Consider the following 21,405-nt stretch of genomic DNA (forward strand, 5'->3'; position numbering starts at 1 on the left):
TTTGCCTAAATGTCTGCCATTGTTTTTTTATTTTATATTTTGTTAAGGTGTAAGAGGTGTTATGTTTCTGCTCTCTTCCATTTTTAGCAAATTACGAAAACTTTGTCTAAAAACAATTTTTGTGATGGTTTGTATTTTTTGTGCTCTGTATGGAACATCAGTGCCTGTTTAAGTGATGAACTCCATTACTTGTGTTTGTTTCAGACACGATAACAGACGTTTTATACTTGTGCTACAACTTTTTGGCCTGTGCTACAAAACTTTCAACCTCTGTAGCACCTGTGCTATGTGAAAAAAAAGTTAACGTACAGCCCTGATATATATATATATTATTGCAGTATGTTCCTACTTAAAGTCAAATCAGTCAGACTACTGGGTGAACAACCACATGGAATTAATATCCATGCGCAAAGCTAAAAATTTTTACAATGTGCTATCCCACCACTTTTCCGATTTTTTTATGCCCCTAAATGTTTTAAAAAAATTGGTTTCTCTTTATTTTTCTAAGAAATATAAGGTCTGCTCGTTGTCTGGACCAGGGATTGCCAAAGTTTTTTGTCACCCCTTTGACCTAAAAGATTTACTTGAAGTAACCCCTGAGATTTTAAATTAATATTTAAATGATTTGTTATCTTATGTCACTTAGTGGTCACATGACATGCAGGTAAACAAATAAAATATTTAAGTATTTTTCGTACGCATTTTATTTTGATTTGATTTTAAATGTAAATGTATGGTTTAATGAATTATTCACTTTCCGAAATCCCTGCAGTTCCCTCACAACCCTGGTCTACTCGATCCTGGCACATAGATATTGCAAAGCACTCATGTCAAAGACATTTGTGAACTGGTATACCATTGCGATCAAGCCGACCCGCTTTCTCGCACTGACCCTACGCTGTTCTACATGCATCGTATCACAACACCAGGCTGGGCACGTGCACCGCTCAAAACGCAACCAGATCCCAGCAGGAGTGATGACGGAGCTGATTATGATGCATACAGTCTGGGAGGCCTCGTCAGCTAATTGTGTTTGATGCTGCGGCTGATCATTGAGGCCAAGTGTCAGGTTGTGTATTAAAAGACGTGACGTTTTCATCAGGAGAGCTTGCTAGAACCATTGTGCTCCCTTTGAAGTGGGCTCATTGAAGTCCCCTTGAAGAAAATGGTGTGTAAAATGCTGGCGAGAGAGCACACAGCTGTACTCGTTGAATGGAAAATAGCAACTGGGATTAAAGAGCCACTGCACAGATGGCCCGCAGCCAGATCCAACTATGCTGAAATCGCACAGAATTAACTATTCACACATTGCGAATTACTTATGGAGGATTCAGAAATAGTGTTTTTTTATTTATTTATTTTTGTTTGACAGACTTATTGGGAATTGTTTGAAGGAAAGGGGGACTCCAGAACATGTTGCAGTGCAGACCCAAACGTGTTTACACAACATAAGCATAATAGCTCAATAACACATCATTAACACATGGATAAGAAATGATGTTTTAATTGTTACAATTCGGTACACAAATGCTGCCTGATGACTGACAGCGACTTTCAAATGCACACATGCTTATGTGTGTGCATCATCTGTAAATAACGCTCGTCCCTTGCTGTGATGCGTGAAAGGTCAACTGCAGTTCTTGCCAGGGTTATTATTGCAAGCAGAAGTGGTTTGTCACGAGTGAATGCAAAAAAAAAAAAGAGAGAGAGAGAAAGAAAATCTAGTTTGTCAAAATATTTAAAAATTGCATCTACATGCTATACTCAATTTAGAGATTTTGAGTTATTTTGCTACCATAACATGTCTTCAGACTAGTGGAAAGAAACTACCCAAAATACACATTTAAGTGTTTATTTTATTACACTTTGTCTATTTGCGATTTCAATTACAGTACATATCTTTAAAGGCTGTTTTCTCAAAATGTGAGTTTTTCTCATGCACTGAACCATAAATCTCCATTTCAGTAGCACTTACATACACCAAACTTGCAGTTTTATTCTTGTCTATATTCTGAAGGTTTTTACAAAAGGGTTTGTTCATAAATCATTTGCCTGAATTTTTTCCCCTAAAAATATGGTGACGATGTATTTTGAACCTGGCTTCATCCAATGTTCAGATTTCTGTTCTGGGGTGTATTCCAGAAAGGAGGTTCAACAAACTCTGAGTTAAAACTTGAACTCTGAGTTGACTTAACCTGAGATTGGAAACTCTGAGTTTTTGGTTTCAGAACAGCTGAACAGAATTAGTTCAATCCACTCTGAGTAGGTTGACTGTGCTGACTGTTTACCAATAATTGTTTGGAAACACTTTTTTGTTTTAATATTTATTCATATTTAACTTAATGAAAGGAGTATGTTCAGTTGCAATTTCTTTTTCTTTCTTTTTTTTTGGGGGGGGGTGGTGAAATATAAAAATAATTAATATAATAAAATAAATTTATAAATATTTATTTATATTTTATGTAATCAAAAAAGAGCCTCAACATGTAGTCCATACAATAACATTGTGATGCTTTGCATCATACCATAAGACATACAGTAGTATCGTGACAACCTTATTGTTGTCCACTATCAAATTTTGGGTATTGTGGCAATCCTAGTGCAGACTGTCAGTCTGTGTCTGTGTCAGAAGAAAAAAAAAAAGCCCTCTGGCTGACTAAACACGTCTGACATTTCAATGACATGGCCTTCCTGCAACCAGTCCAGCTGAGCGACCAGCCATAACACATGATGAACACATGCCGCGTTGCTGCATAGCTTTATTTTTTATTATCTGTGTGATCATCAATGGATTCTAATATGTGGTACTATATAAATAGTTTAGATTGCATTGACGGTATGCTCTTTTTCCTTTTCCTGTTTAGTAAATGACACAGATGAACTAGGTTCTCTGATGACCCTCAACATCTCTGCTGACAGCAATAAGCTGCACCTCCAGGATCTGGAAGCACTGAGCAAATACAAGTTTTACCTACGGTGTTGCACGCGGGTGGGCTGCGGACCAGCTGTCAGCGAGGAGCGCACCACTGTCCCCGAAGCGAGTGAGTACAGGCAGCAGCTGCTCAGGGGTGGGGGGGTCTCGGGGGAGTCAGCCTGTGGCATTCCAAAGGACAGGGAATCTGGCGCTCTGACAAGGATGACCAAGTTGCTGTTGTTATGGGCATCGACCCGGCGAATGCAGGGGACATTATTTCGACCTCCCATCTCACCAAGCTTTTCATATGCCCATCTAAGCATTTCTTTATAGCTAAACAATATCATAACAGTGTGCGACTGGCCTGCATTCATCACTGTCTTGGAAGACCAAGCGCTTATTGATTTGAGGGTAAGAGCTTGCCTGCAAAAAGGAAGAAGAAATTATATGTTGCCTTTGGGGATGGAAATGCTGGATTGTTATTAATACAGACGTAGAAGTAAGTTGGTAATCAACATCAAAAAATATATTAAAAGAAAAAACCACACAACTGTGAATTTACAGCACATTTATCATGATTAATGGTTCACGCTGCCATACTTATCATCGGCAGTTAGCAGATTGTTGATAAAGTGCTGTTTATTTCCGTTTCGCCAAGGGTTCGTATGGAAGTTGTGTTTACGGAAGAAATATGATCGAGATGAAAATCCCAAGGCGTAATTCCAATATTCGGCAGAGTAATAGAAAACAGTCAAGAAAACAAATGACTGTTCTAATGTGAGGGGAGATATCTTTATGTGTCAATGGGAAACAACCGCCTAAACATGACCAGTATACATCAAGAAAATCAGCTGATTTCAAATACAGTTAGTAAAAAATGTTTAGTTGATGTGCAATTGGGAGCATATGATAGATAATGTCTTATTTTAAAATAGTTAATGTTTGTTTCATGTATTTCTAGACATGTTACCATAGCAATACCATGTTTTTTGGCCATGAAACCATGGTGTATTCGACTAAGTGCCTTGTACAAATTACATGTAAATGAATGTCTAATATATAACATCAAACAACAATGCTGCCAAGAAAAAATATTTTAAGCACTACATGCAAAATCATTTGTATTTTTTTCTTCTTTTCTTTTCTTTCATGCACTGTCAGATTTTGAGATTTTGGACTATTTTGCTTTCAAAACATGTCATTTTTTCAGACTAGTGGAAAGAAAACATCCAAAATACACATTAAGTGTACTTTATCTATTTGCATTTGTAGATTTCAGTTACAGTTTAAAAGTATCTTGGTACTGTATTTCCGTGTATTTCTGGGCATATTACCATGGCAATTTCCTGTTTTTTGGACACAAAACATGGTGAAACCATTGTATTATTTGAAGTACCTTAGTTTCCATGCACATACCATGGTAAATGAATATGGCAGTTTTTCCCTACTATATATATCACATACCATGGTATTTCCATCTGATGCATACAAAATGCCTTTCAAAACCCTTCTTTAATACTTTCATATTTCTGGTGAGACATTTAAAAATATGTCATCATATTTTTAAATACTTTGGAATGGAATTTTCCAAGCTTCTTGCTATTGCTTTCTCGCTTTAATGCTTCGGTAACAGGCACTGCTGTCTTATAAACAAGCTGTCTTATGAACTAAAGTTGTCGTGATTTCAGTGTCTTTCTGTCGTGCTTGCAATATGTCTTTTTCATTGCTTTATTGCTTTTGTTTTGCCAGCTTCAACAGATGTGGCCTCTTTCAACATCAGTATGAAGTCTTCTGTTTTCTTTAGCACTAGAAATAGCTAACAGATTAGACAATAAAATAAAATTGTAGCTGTATTGTAGGACTCTATCTTGAAAATGCATGTGTTCATAATAGGGTAATCATTTCATTTTCATATACCGTAGAAGCATAATGCTTTTTTTCTTTTGCCCTGTCCTTGTGTGAGTCTAGCTGACAGTATAGGTCTTGATGGTTGCTAAATTAGATAAATCTCACTATTAACCTGTCATCTGCTCTTTGTTGGTAGCTGAAACTAATTGATTTATTCCATTTAATCCTGTTCAATCCGTTCGAAATGTTTCTTGCATAATGCTATAGTTCAGCTAACATAGACAATTTTTATATTTCATTTAGCATCCGCTTGTTTAGTACATCACATGACTGCTTCTTTCTTAGCCACATCACTCCCTTAGAATAGTTCAAACCGTTTAAAATACTGTCTTTCTTTCCAGGAAAGTCCGGCTCACGATTTCCTCCAAGAAAAACCACTGTTTCCCCTGTGGCTAATGCTACTCTTTCTTCTATAGGTACTAAACCACACAAAAACAAGTCTGAAAGAAGAAATGAGAAACAAATTGGGCTTTTTATGCCAGTAAACTCTGCAAATATTCAGTTATGTAATAACAAACACATTCAAAAGTTTGGGGTTGGTAAGGTTGTTTTTTAATATCTCTAAAAGAACTATTTTATAGTATCATCACCTCAGCTGCATTAATTTGAACAAAAATACAATAAAAACTGTAATATTGTGAAATATAATTATAGATGTTTTCTGTTTTAATACATTAAAAATGTCATTTACAAAGCTGAATTTTCAGCATCATTTCTCCAGTGTTCAGTGTCACATGATCCTTCATAAATCATTCTAATATGCTGATTTGCTGCTCAAGAAACATTTCCTATTATTGTCACAGTTGAAAACAGTGATTAATATGTTTGTGAAAACCGTTGATAAACCAAAAAGTTCAAGTTTTTACTGTCGGAATGCTGAATAAACTGTTAATTTCTTTAAAATAAGTAAATAAGTAAAAATCTTACTGACCCCAAACATTACTGTATTAATGGTTGAAGTGGCAAGGTCTGATTTGTTAGGGCTTATCGGAGGACTGAGGAGCAGTGCTGATGTAGCCCAGAATTGGCTTTTAAATGCATAAGAGGAAGCCGTTTAAATTCCGTTGCTAAATTTCCCCACAAAAGTGGCTTTCGGGAGCAGTCTCGCAGGACACGTGTGGCGCGAGCTTTCCTCCCTCCCGCTGTGGCGGCAGATGCGGACTGACAAACCTCCAGCTAGCTCGCTCAATATTTATCCGCCATTTCTGTGTCAAGCAAAGGTGTCACACCGCACCGATGATTAAAGCAATTTCTGCAATAACAGGGTGGATGGAAACGCATCACGATTAGAGGATGTCATTCAAGCATGGGGCGATGGGCAGGATAGCCACGGTCCTTTGGTGCAGATGGATTCCTGAAAAGAGCCTGAGAATAAATGTGTTCCATTTGCATGTTTTGCCCAAAGGGAGAGGTGTTGTGTGATTGAGATGTGTGGTAATGAGTTTTGACAGCAGACAACAGTCTGCCTAATTGCTACACCTGAAGGTGATGAAAACACAAGTTATCTGTGATTGATATAGCTCTGGTGGCACGCCATGAAGGTAGCAATTGTCCAAGTCGAATACTTTTAGCTTCCTGAATAGAAACAGTGTACGCTATATTCAGGTCTTTCTGTGGCTCTCAGAATTTGGTGACTGCGTAATTATTACTTTGAGACTCTGTCTACAATTATCTCCTATTATTTCCTCTTATTTCGCCCAGTGTAACGAGCACATCATTATTTCAGGTCGTTAATTAGTCATTTAATTACAGAAGACTCGCAGCTATGTTTCTGATGGAAATTAAACCGCACTCCATTCTATCATCTAAAGATCCACCATTTGTTTGTGCCATCCCATCACGTTAATTTCTTTACGCTGTGTCCTAACCAGCCGCGACACTAGGGTTTCCAGTGACAAGTAATTAGTCTGACCACAATGAAAGTAAAAATGCTCTGCAACGTAACAAGCTACCAGCCAATCAAAACACATTTAGTGTTCACATGACAAAATTACAGTAATTATGAGCTCCTAAGTAGCACAAAAATCTTTGTCAAACTGGTAATTACTTAGAATTAGTTTGAACACTCCAGCGTTTCTTAATTCTACACTAGTAAAATGCATTTATTTATGAATTAGTTATTATGAGGGTTTACATTGAAGCACATTATTTCATCCGAGGATATAAACAACTCCAAGTTGTTATTTATCTATTTGTTTTTAATATCATTATGATAATTCCAAGTTGACATGAAGCTGCGCAATATTTTGTTATGCAGAGCTGTACTTTGGACCAATCAGGTTTCCTTGTGGGCAGGGCTACCTACTTAAAAACAGGTTGTGTAAAGAACTTTACATAGAAAATTAGCTTTTATTATGTCACGCCTGGTTAGGACAGCGTTAAGGACCGTTCACACCAAGAACAATAACTAAAAAGATAAAGACAACTATAACGATAACTATATTAGCATCCACACCATTGCATCATTTCATTATGTTAATTATAAGCATGTGGTACCATGTTTAATGCTTGAGCACTTTAAAGGATTCTGATTGGCTATCAATATGTTTAATGTTAATTTTGAAAGTGATTCCAACAATATATTTTCTCTGTTCTGTTATTGCTATAGTTGTGGTGTGGACTATGCTATTCTTTTAAATTTGGAATGATTTCTAAACTCTAACTTTATAGTTATCATCCTTGGTGCAAACGGGCCTTTACTGCAATACCAGTGCATTGCAACTCTAATGCATTAGAAATCATGGCTCTGCCAATAAGCAGCATTTCGTTGAAGTGATATCTGGCAAAGTTCATGTATTACAGTGAATAGAAAGAAAATAAAGAAGGCACTTCATCTAACAAGCAACCCTTCCTCGTGTCATTTACAGTACTAACCCTCTGTGTCATTTCTCTCTTTCCTCAGCTTTGTTGAATATTAGCACCTCAGTTAGTCACAACTTTGCAAATATCAGCTGGATTCCAGGCACAGAACAGACGGAGTCAGAGTTATATGTTGCCTTTATGAACAACCGTAAGCATTTATTACTGTTCTCCATCCCTGTTCTTGTAAATTAAACCTTGAGGTTTGTGTAGTTTAATAAGTCATGGTAAATTCAATCAAAAATAAAATAGTTCATTAGTTATTTGTGTAGCCTTTAGAGAATTATCATAGATTTACAAGTAGCTATATATCTTTACATCTATGTATCCTCATTTTCATAGTAATAATTTATAGTTTATATATTTAAAATATAATTATTAAGGCTGTCTTTTTTTTGAGTAAATTACATAATGTAATCTTGATGGAATTTACAAATACCTGTAGGTTCAATTTTCAATTGCATTACTTAATTAACATGCTAATTTGGCAGCCATAATAATTGTTCACCTCCCCTCATATACAGTATAATTATGTGTATATATAGTAGAGATTTCTTAGTAAACTAACACCACTTCACCCACTATGTACATCCTGTAGGTGAAGGTAACTGGAAGATTTCCGATGCGCTAAATTCTTCTAAGACTTTCCACATCATTGAAGGGCTCGAACCTGCGACTGAATACACAGTGCGTCTTATGACTAAAAGCTGGGTTGATAATTCTAGTATTTTTGAAGACATTATCAGGACCAGTGCCAAAGGTGAGGGGAACGTAGTCTCTGAGATGACAGAAATTCAAAGCAAAATCGTCTTTGTCTCTTCTTTTCCCATCTCATAGAGTGCGAGCAACATCCTGTGATAAAATTATCATGCGTGGTGTGCCTCATGTCCATCCCAGAGCTTGTGTTCTGTGGACTTGATAAAAGGAATTATGCTTTATCAGCCTCTGCCGTTGATTAATTAGACATGCAGCCTGGCAGTTTAATATTAATATCTGCACATTTCCATTCTAGAGTTTGCCTGGTGTCTCATTTAGTGTAAGATGTTCTCAGTTGAAGTCAATATTCGGTAAAGTGTCCTCAGGAAATGTCAAACTAAGAGAATGTTTTGTCTCTCGCAGGTCTGGCCAGTATTCATGGAGGCATCTCCAACCAGGGCTGGTTCATCGGGCTCATGTGTGCCATAGCTCTGCTCACCCTCATTGTGCTCATAGCGTGCTTTGTGAACCGAAATAAAGGCGGAAAGTACTCAGGTATTCTCTCACACAATGAAACAAATCAGTTGCTGGGGAAAATTGCAGAGTTCTTTTGTGAATGTGAACTGAATCCGCTAAATGGCAGTCAGAAAACCCTAACAAATGTCTAAACTGTCTGGAGATGTTCTTTTAAGTATAAAAAAAGCCAAAAGGTTTAACTAGAAGTAAAAAAACACACACTGAAATTAAGATGGAAAAACACTGTATATCAAATTCACAGCTCGATCATCACAGCAGCACATGGAACATGTTAATATGTTTATATTTAGAACATTTTGCACATCTTCGTTGGGGGCTGCAAATTGGGTATGATTCAAGGTTCTACCCAATAACGTTGTTGTATTTTTAACTGGATCTTCTAAACCGCTGTAACCTTTACAACTGTGAAAGTTTTCTAATTACTGTACAGAAACAGCATGAGCCCGATCTGTTCATTTACATGTGTTAATATGAACTTGCCGATGTGCTTGCTCATGCAGTACAATTTAAATAATAGTAATCATAATTAATGAGAAAAAGTTAATGGAACAGCTGGTATGAAATGTAGTTACAGGCTAACCTTAAATGACCTTAATGTATGTAAAGGTAATTTAAGGTTAGCATATTTACAGCATTTCTTGATAATTTCTTGATCGGTTAAATAAATTACCTTTAAATACAGTACATACTTAAATTAACTACTTATAAATTTATATCTTGATAATTTCTTTATTGATTAAATGCAAATTATGTAGCTTTACACACTACTTTTCAAAAGTTTGGGGTTAGTGCATTTTTTTTTTATAAAATGAATTAATTAATAAATAAATACATAAAAATAATAATAAGAATAATGATATAAAAATATTAAGCAGCACCGCATGTTTTCAACATTGATAATGATAAGAAATGTTTCCAATCAGCATATTAGAATGATTTCTAAAAAGGGATCATGTGACACTGAAGACTGGAGAAATGGCTGCTGAACATTAAAAAAAAAATTCTGAAATATTATTACAATTTATTTTTTACTGTATTTGTGATCAAATAAATGCAGCCTAGAGACTTGTCAAATACTTTAAAAAGTCTTACCTACCCCAAACTTTTGAATGGTAGTGTGTTTATATATGTAAATAAATAAATAGTATATACACAGTGTATATATAATATTAATAAATATAATGTATGTTAATAGAAAGATACAGAATATGTGTTAGTCTCTCTAAATGTACAATGCTCTCTTGTGTTGATTCAGTGAAAGAGAAAGAGGACCTGCACCCCGACTTGGAGTCCCAGGGCATAAATGGTGATACCTTCTGTGAATACAGGTATTTCAAACCGCCAGCAAGATTTACTGCACACATAGTGGCAGAATGACGGCAACCTCTGACACTGTTTCCTTGTAATTTGTGCATTTTTTCTTTGGTTTGAAAGCCAGCACCAAACCAGCCTGAGCTCTGGACGTGCAGCAAGCTAAAGTAACCACCACACGTATGTGCTAAACAATAACAACAAAACCAATGTTGTTCACACATCAGTGCCACTGATGAGTTCCTGTTTCACGTGTGGCTTTGTGAGTAGCTAGAACACATGTAGCACTTTAGAAACAATGGCTTTACTGTAAAAATGAAAATGATGTTGTAATTTGAGATCGAGCGAACAAAAGATTTCCCGGTAGGATGATGGTAAACAATCCGGTTTAGTTGAAAGACACTTATCTTGAGGCCGGCAATAAATGTGTTTCTTGTTTTATTAATCATTCAGCAATCCAGTAACAATGTCTTCAAGAACAGTGTGTGTAGTGATAATTATTAATCTGAAATATTTTGAGCAGATTATCCGAGATGTGTTCATGATGAAGGCTGAACTCTAGATTTGCCCAGCTTAGTGTCTTGTGTTTCACTATTTGAAACACAAGGCTTTTTTTATGCAGACGTCAAACAGTGTGTGAATGCATGAGCTTCACGGTTTGAGTGAAGATAATGCATGCTCAAATGCACCCTTCCACCTTCAGAATTTGTAATATTTCTATCATATTTGCCATTCCGTTGGGTTTGGGGCTGGTGGTTTCATGCACTGTGTGTTAGAAACAGGAATGAGTTGTCATGCTGGAGTGTTTCTCTATTGCTCTTTTTAAAGGAGTTGTTCACACAATACTGGCAATATTGTTGTTATTTACTCGCCCTCATGTTGTTATGAACCTGTATGGGTTTTTTTGTTTGTTATATTTCAGGTCTTCTGAATACAAGTAGCAGATTTGTGTAAGGAACAGACTATGCACTTTTGTCAAAATGAATAACATATTCGACTGTAAATCAGCATTTGTTATTTGTTAAACACATTTTGATATTGAATTTTGGGCACAAACAAGGGCTGAACTGTCTCATTATATTGTAAGTGAAGCACAACTTAAATTTCTAATTTTTTCCTCACACAAAGTTTGCATACGACTTCAGAAGACTTACCATTCAAAAGTTTGGGGTCAGTACATTTTTTTTTATGTTTTCTGAAAGAAGTCTCTTATGCACACCAAGGCTATTTAATATACAGTAAAAACAGTAATATTGTGAAATATTACTGCAATTTAAAATAACCATTTTTATTATTTTAACATTTATAAAAAATAAATATTTTTATAAAAATGTAGTCTATTTTAAAATGAGTCATTACTCCAGTCTTTAGTGTGACATGATCATTCAGAAATCATTCGAATACGCTGATTTGGTGCTCAAGAAACATTTATTATTAATATCAATGTTAAAAATATAATGTTATATTTTTTTTTTATTATTTTTTTCAGCATTTGAAGAGTAGAAAGTAAAAAAAAAACAGCATTTATTTTGAAATATAAATTTTCTGTAACATTCTGCAACATTAGTGTGACTTTTGATCGATTTAATGCATCCTTGCTAAATAAAAGTATTAATTTCTTACCTTTGTATTCTTTCTCTTTTTTTACTGACCACAAACTTTTAAATGATAGTGTATATAATTGGAATAGAATGCACATATGGACTATCTATGTCATGTGGGCTAATTTTATATTTTATTATGCTTTTTTGTTTCATTTTGGAGATTGACAGGTCACTATTAGTTATATGGAAAGAGCTGCATTAAGATTATTCATAAATTATACATTATCTAGCTCCTCTATATCTACTAGAGGAAGGTACTCAGAGCCGATCCTCCCTATACGCAAAATACGCAAGCTGCGTAGGGCCCCCGAAACACCAGGGGGCCCCCTTGCTCTCAGAGATGATTTAATTTTAGTTTCGTTTTTGAATTTGGCCAGCGGTTATGAAAACATGAATGATAATTTATTTTAATGTGGTGCGCTGTCGCCCTTTCTACGTAAAAATCAGTCAAATCATGTAATGTGAATGTCGTACAGTCTTGCTCGAGACTAAAAAAATGAGTTGAAAGCGTACCGAGCTGCGGAAGAGACACTGTTTCTCAAGCGTTTTCCGCGAGCGCGATTCGCGACGGAGTGAAACACGGACAAATGCGTTTCATTCATGTGTCCATGACCACTCATCCCCCCCACCCCCCGCCGACACAGTTTTGCGTAAGGGCCCCCAGAAGTCTAGGATCGGCACTGAAGGTACTGGTTTAGCAACAAGGACAAGGCAGCCAAACTCAATTTTGTTTCCCATGTCTTACACAGCGATAATGATGAGAAACCATTGAAAAGCAGCCAGCATTCGTTGAATGGTGACTTGAAAGGAAGGGACAGCGGAGACAGCATGGTGGACTACGGCGATGAGGACGCTCACTTCCACGAGGACGGCTCTTTTATCGGAGAATACTCCGGACGCAAGGAGAGGGTCTCCATGGAAATCAAGGGAAACAATCAGAGCACAGCATAATGGTCCACGGACAATTTATTTGTTGGACAAGCTCTCACAAAAGGTCAGTCAAAAGGAAACGGAAGGAAAAAAGCACGGCATAACGGCACCCGAAGGACATTTTTGGAATTAATGTGTTATTGTCAAACTCTCAGTCATACTCGCATCATTTTACAAAGCTTAGTTTGTTTTGCGTGCTGTAACTGATCAATCATGTCAGTTGTGTATACTTTTGTGGGGTGTTTTTGTATTAAATCTTTGCAAATCATTGGTGACTTTGGAGCTGCCAGAAAGTTAGCTTTTTTTGTAAATGCAAACTCTGTACACTGTGTTTGCTTTCTTCGTGTCATCATGTAGCCAAGCAAGTTTTATGTCAGGGTATGAACTCTGTATTTTTATTTTTCATTCGAAGCAAATATTATTGACATTTTATATTTCAGATACTGTATACTGTGCATTCATTAAATGTGGGTTATAATGTGTACAAAGGAGTTGTTGCTTAATCATAATTTTGGTTGAAATCCAAAAAGCGTAAGGCAACATAAGGGTTGACTCACAATTACTCACATGCTTTTTTCAAAGTTTTTGCATTGAAATGATTGTTATTAACGGTTCGGGCTATACTAACACGCTGCATAGCCATATTCAGTACCACATAAACCCTACAGTGAGTCTGCTGCTCTTAACCCATTAGCCATAATACAGTATATCATCAAATAGGCAAATACTCAATGTTCATATGTTTAAAACAAAAAAAAACTATTTTGCCTTAGAATGACCTTGATGTTCTGGTAAGTATGACAAAACGAATTCTCATGGATTCCGTGATACAAGGTTGGAATTCCAAAATTCCACATTGGCATTAAATCCTATCAAATAAGTCCTCCAGGAAATGCAATTTTGTTCATTTATGTATGTTTTTGGAATGGCTCCACATAGAGTCAAACCCAGATTCTGTACAATGTTTCTGTCAATTCTGTTTGCATGTTTAAGGATGTTGAATGAGGTTTGTGTGCAGATTTGACATTAAATTGGTTAATTTTTTCTTCCTTCTGGGCTTGCTGAATGCAGCATCACAGCGTTTTTCCTTCTTGAACCTTCTGTGCTGATTAATGCCTAAACGCATGCATCCTATTATGGGGCTTTTATGAACGTGTGGAAAACATTTTACGCGGCTTTCATATTCCAGACCCACAGCTGGATACATTAAGGTAAAAGCAGACTGAGGATGACAAGGACTTTAAAAAACACTGGAGTTAACACAGAAAAAAAGTATTGGATACTGCAGGCAGAGTCTGTGAAAAGATATATCATAAGTAAAGATCTATAAAATAGTACATCTGTCTGAGAGCTACGCACCATAGATTGTGCTATATTCCTGGAATGTGGTTTTACCAAGCATATCAGACATTGTGCTCAATAAGCTTTCATCCCAGAGGAAATCTATGTATTTGGCTGTAAGAACACGGATGTGCTCTGTCAGGGAAATAACCTAGGTGAAAGTGGTGGAGCAGTTGGAAATGAGACAATGAGAAGAACGGAGGGGTCAGCCACTCTTATGATGTGCTCAGCATATACAGATACGGCATCTCGCAGCAACACAGAGATATCAATAATGCAACGTTTTACTGAGTGGGCAGCCTGAGGATACAATAGGTGAAATCCACTAAATAAAAAGCTGATATTGTATTAGAAAGCCCAAAGATCAGCCTCTGTGGAGCAGCACAATAAAATGAAAATATCTGCAACTTCAATTATAAGGTAGGATGGATGGATGGATGGATAGATAGATTCTTTAAAATTTCTTACTGGACATCTGAAAGAATAATCTCAGCATATTGCAACTTGGCAGCAAATGAATTGGTCCTGAAGTCTCAAGGGCCGTCAGCTATTCACTTCAGATGAAAGCTTCATTCATCATCATTTTTCTTCTATGTAAAGCAACTTCAGCAAAGTAAAGAAGAGAGGAGAGGAGTTTTTATAGCAATTTTTAAAAGATGTGAAAGTGCACTATCTTTGTTGTTTCTGAGATAAAGTGAATAGTATTTGCTGGTAACATGATCTCAGTATGGTGGCTACCTGAGCTGACCCTCTCCATGGAGAACACACTAGCTTTTATTTGGCTACTGATTCAACTGAAGATTAACTCAATGGTACATTTAGTGCTTGAGTGTTTTGGTCAAGGTTTGGCTGGTTAGCATGACCCAGTTTGCCCCTGCTGAGACCATGCTCATTCTTGCAGCACCATCAACCAATCACTTCCTTGCTGTTGCAGAAATATCTTTTTTTTTTAAGCTATTTTGTCGGATCTTTACTAAGAACTTCTTTCAAACACTGAGTCAACTGTTTGTAAAAACTCTGGAAAAGTATCAGCAATTCTTTATCTAACCCTTAGCTTGAGACTTATGCATTGACTTAACTAACAGTGCACAAGATATCTGCATCTCTTTATACAGTATCTCTATAATTCACAACTTCACATTTCACACTCCCCAAATTCTCACATTTTCTATGTGAGCTGAATTTCATTACTGCTATCTTTCAAATATGTAAACAGAATTATAATTGATCTGTCCCCTGTTAGCATTTATTTTGCTTTTGGAAACTGAAACACATACAATGCCTACATTTTCTGTAATGAGGGTTTGCATTTCATAGAGAGACATTAGATGAAGCTTCTGCAGCATCCAATCAACAGCCATCTTGTTTTTATAATTAGGAGTCTAGACAGCAGCCTGACCCAGAGAAAATGTGAAATATTTGTGTATTTAATTAATTTCTGTTTCTCGCATGAAGCTAGAGACAGACCTCAAGTGAAGATGGGGCCGCAGCGCAGTGCTCACAGAGACAGTGTATTGATTGGATTTTCTGCAGTCTCTGTCTTCATTACTTGCTGAAGCTTAGCAATGCATATTTTCTTTTGCTTTAAAATGTGATACCTAAAATGAAAGCGTAAGCTTCAAATTCATGATGAATATGGCCAAACGGTCAGTATTATTTACGGTAGCATTGAAGCATATTTAGCTGGCATAGTAGTATTTATATGGATACTTTTTCAGGTGACTTTAAGTACATATTAAAATTTAAGAATTCATAAATCAAAAGGTTTACTGGCCAAGTAAGTTACACTTATACCGAATTTACTACAGACATGAAATATTTCAGTTAAATAATCCTATATGAAAAGATATTCAATTACAATGTACAAAACAATTGACCTAGCAACACGATTGACACTACAACAATATTAGGACTAATACTGAATTCTTCTGAGGTCATTGTTACTACACTCCATAACTGAGACTAGGGTTGCAAAGGGGTGGAAAATTTCCGGTAAGTTTCTGGAAACTTTCCGGAAATCCCTGAAATATTAATATTAAAGTTTCCAAAATTTATGGAATGTTTCCGAAATTTACTGGACATTTTCCACCTTTTTGCAACCCTAACTGAGACACAAAATGGCAGCAGCTACATTGTATAAAAGGAGAGAGTGAGCAGTGTTGGGGAAAGTTACTTTTAAAGTAATTTTTGGCAACTGTAAAGGCCCTTTCTCACCAAAAGTGAAATTAATATGCCTCAGCCTGAAGGAAGTGCCTCTGTACATCACTCCCAATTTATCTCACATGACAGGAGAGGTGTCAGTGAATAAATGGGAAAACAAGTAACTTGCTTTACTTTTTGAAAAAGTAATTTAAAAATGTTCTTGTAAATTTGAAAGCAATGCTTTACTTTACTAGTTACTGTAAAGTTACTATAAAGTACTGTAAGTAATCTGATTACATAACTCATGTTACTTGTAATGCATTACACCCAACACTGAGAGTGAGTGTTGTTTGGCAATATTTCATGGAATAGCTGGAATCTGCAGGAGTTTTGCATTAGGGCAAAAATTTCTACATGAAGATTTTGCTTGTGTTCAAGTTGTTCATGCAAATTTGCCACACTGACCAACCTAAATCACCTTGGTTTGAAAGCGACTTCTGTGTGTGTGTGGTGTTTCCTTCTTTGCTACGCTGTTGACAATGGACAGTCAGACATTGCCTTTTTGTTCACAAAATTTCTCTAATGTGACCACACCTTCATGTGCGAGACATGGAAGTAGCTGTGGTTTTAGTGGTTGAATAATGAATTCAGTTGGATGAATGACAGCCAGTATTTAGAAATATCAGAATGTCATGACTGACCAATTAAGGTGCGGTCAAATAAAGATATTTCAGTAAAATTTGGCTGAAAAAAAAGGTCCAAAGTCAATAGTATAGTGATGCATGAAACAAGTTTTCACAGAAGTTACTTTCAAACCAAGCAGTTTTTTGTTGGTCAGTGTGGCAAATTCACATGTCCAACTTGAACACCAGTGAAATCTGAGTTGAGAACCACTTCTTCATTGCATGAAACTCCATTTGTGTGGGCACATTTACCATTATTCTGCAATTTTTTTGTGGGCAAAATCCAGTCATTTCAATAGGAATTATACCATTGGGAATTTTGCGTAAGGATAAAATATTTCACCACTGGTTGAAGTTGGTCATGCAGATTTGCCATGTTGACCAATAGAAAACTTCTTGGTTTGAAAGTTACTTCTGTGTGAGATGTGCTTCATGCATTGCTACACTATTGACAACAAGCAATGGGCTCATTTTCTGCAAAATGTGGCTAATGTGACCGCATGTTAAGTATGACTGCACCTTTAGATACAAGTATTCTGATGTTGCTGATAATCCAAGATCTTGGTTTGTATATATTCTGGAAGAAGGGGCCAGATTGCAACCAACGATTTGTTACAGAACACATAGTCTCAGCCTCAGACGTCACGCCCACGGACCGTTGGCTAAACATCTGATGCATATGACGCACAAAAGTGGAAAAACTTCAGGAGTTTCAAAGTCATCGTCGGATTGGTTGAATTATACAGGATTTCCGGGAGACGTGTGTGTCGCGTTCTGTAATGTTCCGCCTGGAAACAATGATGCCGTGACGCCAAACCCCCTCATGAAAGAAGAAAGCCATCGTGTTTACAACTGTGACTACGAGCGCTTATCAGGATCAACTAATTGCTGGATTTTCAAAAGTATGTGAAATATTTAAAGTTCGTGGCATAGTTGTGGCGACATTTCCACGCCCCGAAACGTGACGATGAACGAAACGAACTGTGATTGGTTGTTTGACATGTCGGTCAAACAGCCTCATGGGCGGGCCTTGGCCAATGAAATTGGCCATGAATTCCAGACCTTCAGCCGTCAGTCTGAAGGTCTGGCTATGCGAGACTACAGAACACATGGCGTGGCTGACACATAGGCACTCATGGTGAGGTGAGAATTGATTCAACAATAGCAGTGTAAGACTAAAGAGAACTGTAGAACCGCCTGAGGCAGGTTGAACTTCTTGAGAAGTCTCAGGGAATACAACCTTTTTAGTTCTGAAGACAATGTTACTTTTCCATTTGAGGTTTTTAGTAATGATGCCTCAAAGGAACCTTAAATTCTAGAGTGTGGCGACAGTTTTGGTGATTGAGACCATCAGATTGAGAAGCTCTGGAGACCTTCTGAAGTGTGTGATCATCTCTACAGACTTCATAGCATTTATCTGCACCAGGACACCAGATGTTCTACCTCCTTTCTTTATAAACAGGTTCATTACAGTCACTTATAAGGCCAATCAGTGTGATTATGATTATTTCTGATTATGTGTCGACATAAACAATTTACCATGATACCTGGATATAATTATTATTAATTATGTTGATAGGCAGCTGATTAAAAGTTATGGAAGATGATGTTGGTTGTGTTTATTTGACAAATGACTTGACAACAAGACTAGCAAATTATTTCATTATACTACCTTCAAAAAACAGGGAGCATATATAGCTTTATATAGCCACATTATTCCAATATTTTCTCCTTGTTGAATAAATGTAGTCAGACTGATGCCATATGCATACCTCGCTGCCTCAATGGAATGGGAAGGGCAGACTCAGTAAAATACCATTACTCAGATAAATAGAGCTAATTGAGCAAAACAGGTCTTGGCTTTATTGAACAATAAATCATATGCCCCCTCCCCACCACTTCTAATAAGCAAAGGAGGAATTTAGAGACCACTACTGCCTGCGACAACACCACTTAATTCCTGCAATTAATGTGTGTGCCCGGTCAAAGTATTAAGGGTTTATGGATGTTCTATGGAGAGACAACCAGAATATATGAGTCACAGTCATAAACATAAACACCCAAGTGAGTGTGTTTTCAGCAGGGTGTTTTAATGTATTATTGTGCTTTGAAGAAACAAGCTATCAAAAATTCAAAGCAATTTCCAGGCTTTTCGAGTTCTGTACGAAGTCCTTAGCACCAGCAATCAATTGCTCTGCTCTAAAATTTAGTGAACTGCTTACGGAGGCTATATTTTTAAGGCATCAAAAATGTAGGAAAATACTTATGCTGGTTCTAAAGCAGGTGAGCTCAGTGGAAAAAAATATGATCAGAGAAATGTCATTTAAAAGTGTAATTTGTGTGATATGCATTTAATTTAATAGAATGAAATATATTAAACCATTTTATTTTTTAAATAATTTGACATGCTAACATTAAACTCTATTGGAATCAATTAATTTATATAGATCACTTGCTAAAATAAATAAATAAATAAAGAGGATCTGTGGTATAAAGACTTTTTTTATCGAAGATCTCAATGCTGCCACACTGACTTACACAAACTCAGCCCTTAGAGATGTACTTACTTCTACCCAGCAAACTCAGAATGGCCGCCTAATGGTAATGTACGATTGGTCTTTTTAGGTTTTATTTTTATAACCATAAACTAAGACTTTGGCTGTATTTGGAATCAGAGGGCCATGGCTACAACATTTGGGGCCATTCACACAGAATGCGCTTTTGCTTTGAAAAACACTAGACACAGTCTGTGTGAATGGCCCCCTAAGTGGCAAAAAAGCAGGTTCTCCTTTCACAGTATACAGTATTTTGGAAATATATATTTGCAAGCATATAAATCAGAAATTCATTATATTACAGAAGATGTTTCACCAGTGACCAGTTTTTGGGGACTCTTATAACAGCGTTATAAGTAGACTTGAGAAATAGACTTCTGGTTTTTCCCTGTCTGCTGCAAGCAGTTGTAATATAGAGTAATCAGTCAATTGGAATTAACGGCTCAGGTGATTTGCTCTAGACAAATTGCATCCAGAATTGAGCATCCTTGAAGCAAATGGATGGAAGATATCAGGTCACATGCTTCAAGCACCGCATGTGCCAGGCGAGCAGCTCCCATTGATATAAGTTCACACCAGGAATTTTAGACCTCTTTGAGGTCCTCTTTATATTATACAGTAGCTAATATATATTGTTCCTCCATGGTAACAGTAACTTATGATCTGTGGGTAATGCGTTTATGCAGAGATCATTATGATGGTGTCCCACTCACGTAAGTAGCTCAGCCGCTTCAAACCAATGTTTTTCCAGTAAAAAATATTTTTATTAGGGGTGTAGCGTAACAATCAATGTCACATGCTGCCAAACAAGGGGAAGCAAACAACCACAGGGTCTCTCTTGCATGTAGGCCTACTACTGCTAAGTTCGATTAATTCTAGTGAGTCAGTAATATAATTCATTCGTTTCATTCATACTTTTAAGTTGGAATATTAAAGGTCATTTTTTTAAAAGAGTATTGATAACTATGATATCTTATTTTCGGTATTCTGAAAATTAGGAAAAATATTTTATTTCCAAAATAATTACCTTAAAAATAACTGATAACCCGGAACAGGTTGCCAACGACCACTGTCCGCTACAGCGTTAGCATGCCGACGGTGTATTTCTGTGTTTGACAGTGCGCACTGCAAGTGTGTGTTGACTGTTGAACCTAATCTTTGCTAAAATCAGCATTTGGAATCAACAAGACAGATATAATACAGCAATATGCCATCTGATCAGGTGAGCTGGAAACAGATAGACTACGCTTATCATTTTGAGAATATGTTTTGATTTAGGCTATGCTTCTGCACTTTACAAACTTTAATTTCAATGCTGGCTTTGGATGTTGAGCCAGATTTCGATTAGTGGATTGTTTTCTTTAAGTCTTTAAAGGTACCTACCATTTTTTTAAATTATTTTATTATCTGTGTTTTTGTTCTGTTGCTGTCATTCTGTTGCACTGCGGAAGCTTCTGTCATGAAAACAAATTCCTCGTATGTGAAAACATACCTGGCAATAAAGCTCATTCTGATTCTAGGCGATTTCGGAAAGGCTAACGATAGCAAGCAGCTTTGAAAGCAAGCCACACCTCCTGATTTTCAAACTTGTCGGATCGCCGTTGTTTTCACACTGCATGACTATCTGGGGTAGCATTCAGTTGCTGCTGTGTTCACATTGCACGATGGATCGGCGACAGGGGGTTTCACATTGCATGACTTCACAATAGGAAGAATCGCCGACAGCTCTGTCTGGTCTGCAAATTACGTTTCACAACAAAACACACATGGAAAGTGATAAGGAAATAACGCGAGAACCCGTCAGACCGGAGTTCTCGAGCGAGACTGGAATTATTTTTAAAAATATATATAGCCCGCAAATTGTCTGTGAGCTGATTTCCAGCTACAAGGAAAAAAAGAAAAAACGATTATGCAGGAGGGAGATG

At 36.7% G+C, this 21,405-nt stretch overlaps 1 protein-coding gene across 8 annotated transcripts in view; it reads left to right on the top strand.

Moving 5' to 3' along the window:
* chl1b (cell adhesion molecule L1-like b) overlaps positions 1-13,243 on the top strand; it is a 94,713-nt gene extending 81,470 nt beyond the window's left edge. For 4 of the 8 annotated variants that reach the window (XM_016458573.1, XM_016458574.1, XM_016458572.1 and 1 more), the window contains 8 exons: positions 2,865-3,041; positions 4,664-4,693; positions 5,164-5,238; positions 7,725-7,832; positions 8,280-8,441; positions 8,801-8,932; positions 10,170-10,242; positions 12,579-13,243. In XM_016458573.1, coding sequence (XP_016314059.1) covers positions 2,865-3,041; positions 4,664-4,693; positions 5,164-5,238; positions 7,725-7,832; positions 8,280-8,441; positions 8,801-8,932; positions 10,170-10,242; positions 12,579-12,780 — 959 coding nt within the window. In that variant the 3' untranslated portion in view covers positions 12,781-13,243. The remainder of the gene's footprint in view (positions 1-2,864; positions 3,042-4,663; positions 4,694-5,163; positions 5,239-7,724; positions 7,833-8,279; positions 8,442-8,800; positions 8,933-10,169; positions 10,243-12,578) is intronic. The other 4 variants (XM_016458576.1, XM_016458579.1, XM_016458577.1 and 1 more) reach the window with 4 other exon arrangements.
* The last annotated feature ends 8,162 nt before the right edge of the window (positions 13,244-21,405 follow it).

This window comes from Sinocyclocheilus anshuiensis, unplaced genomic scaffold, assembly GCF_001515605.1.
Source record: "Sinocyclocheilus anshuiensis isolate Anshui unplaced genomic scaffold, SAMN03320099.WGS_v1.1 scaffold615, whole genome shotgun sequence".
Classification (NCBI taxonomy): Eukaryota; Metazoa; Chordata; class Actinopteri; order Cypriniformes; family Cyprinidae; genus Sinocyclocheilus; species Sinocyclocheilus anshuiensis.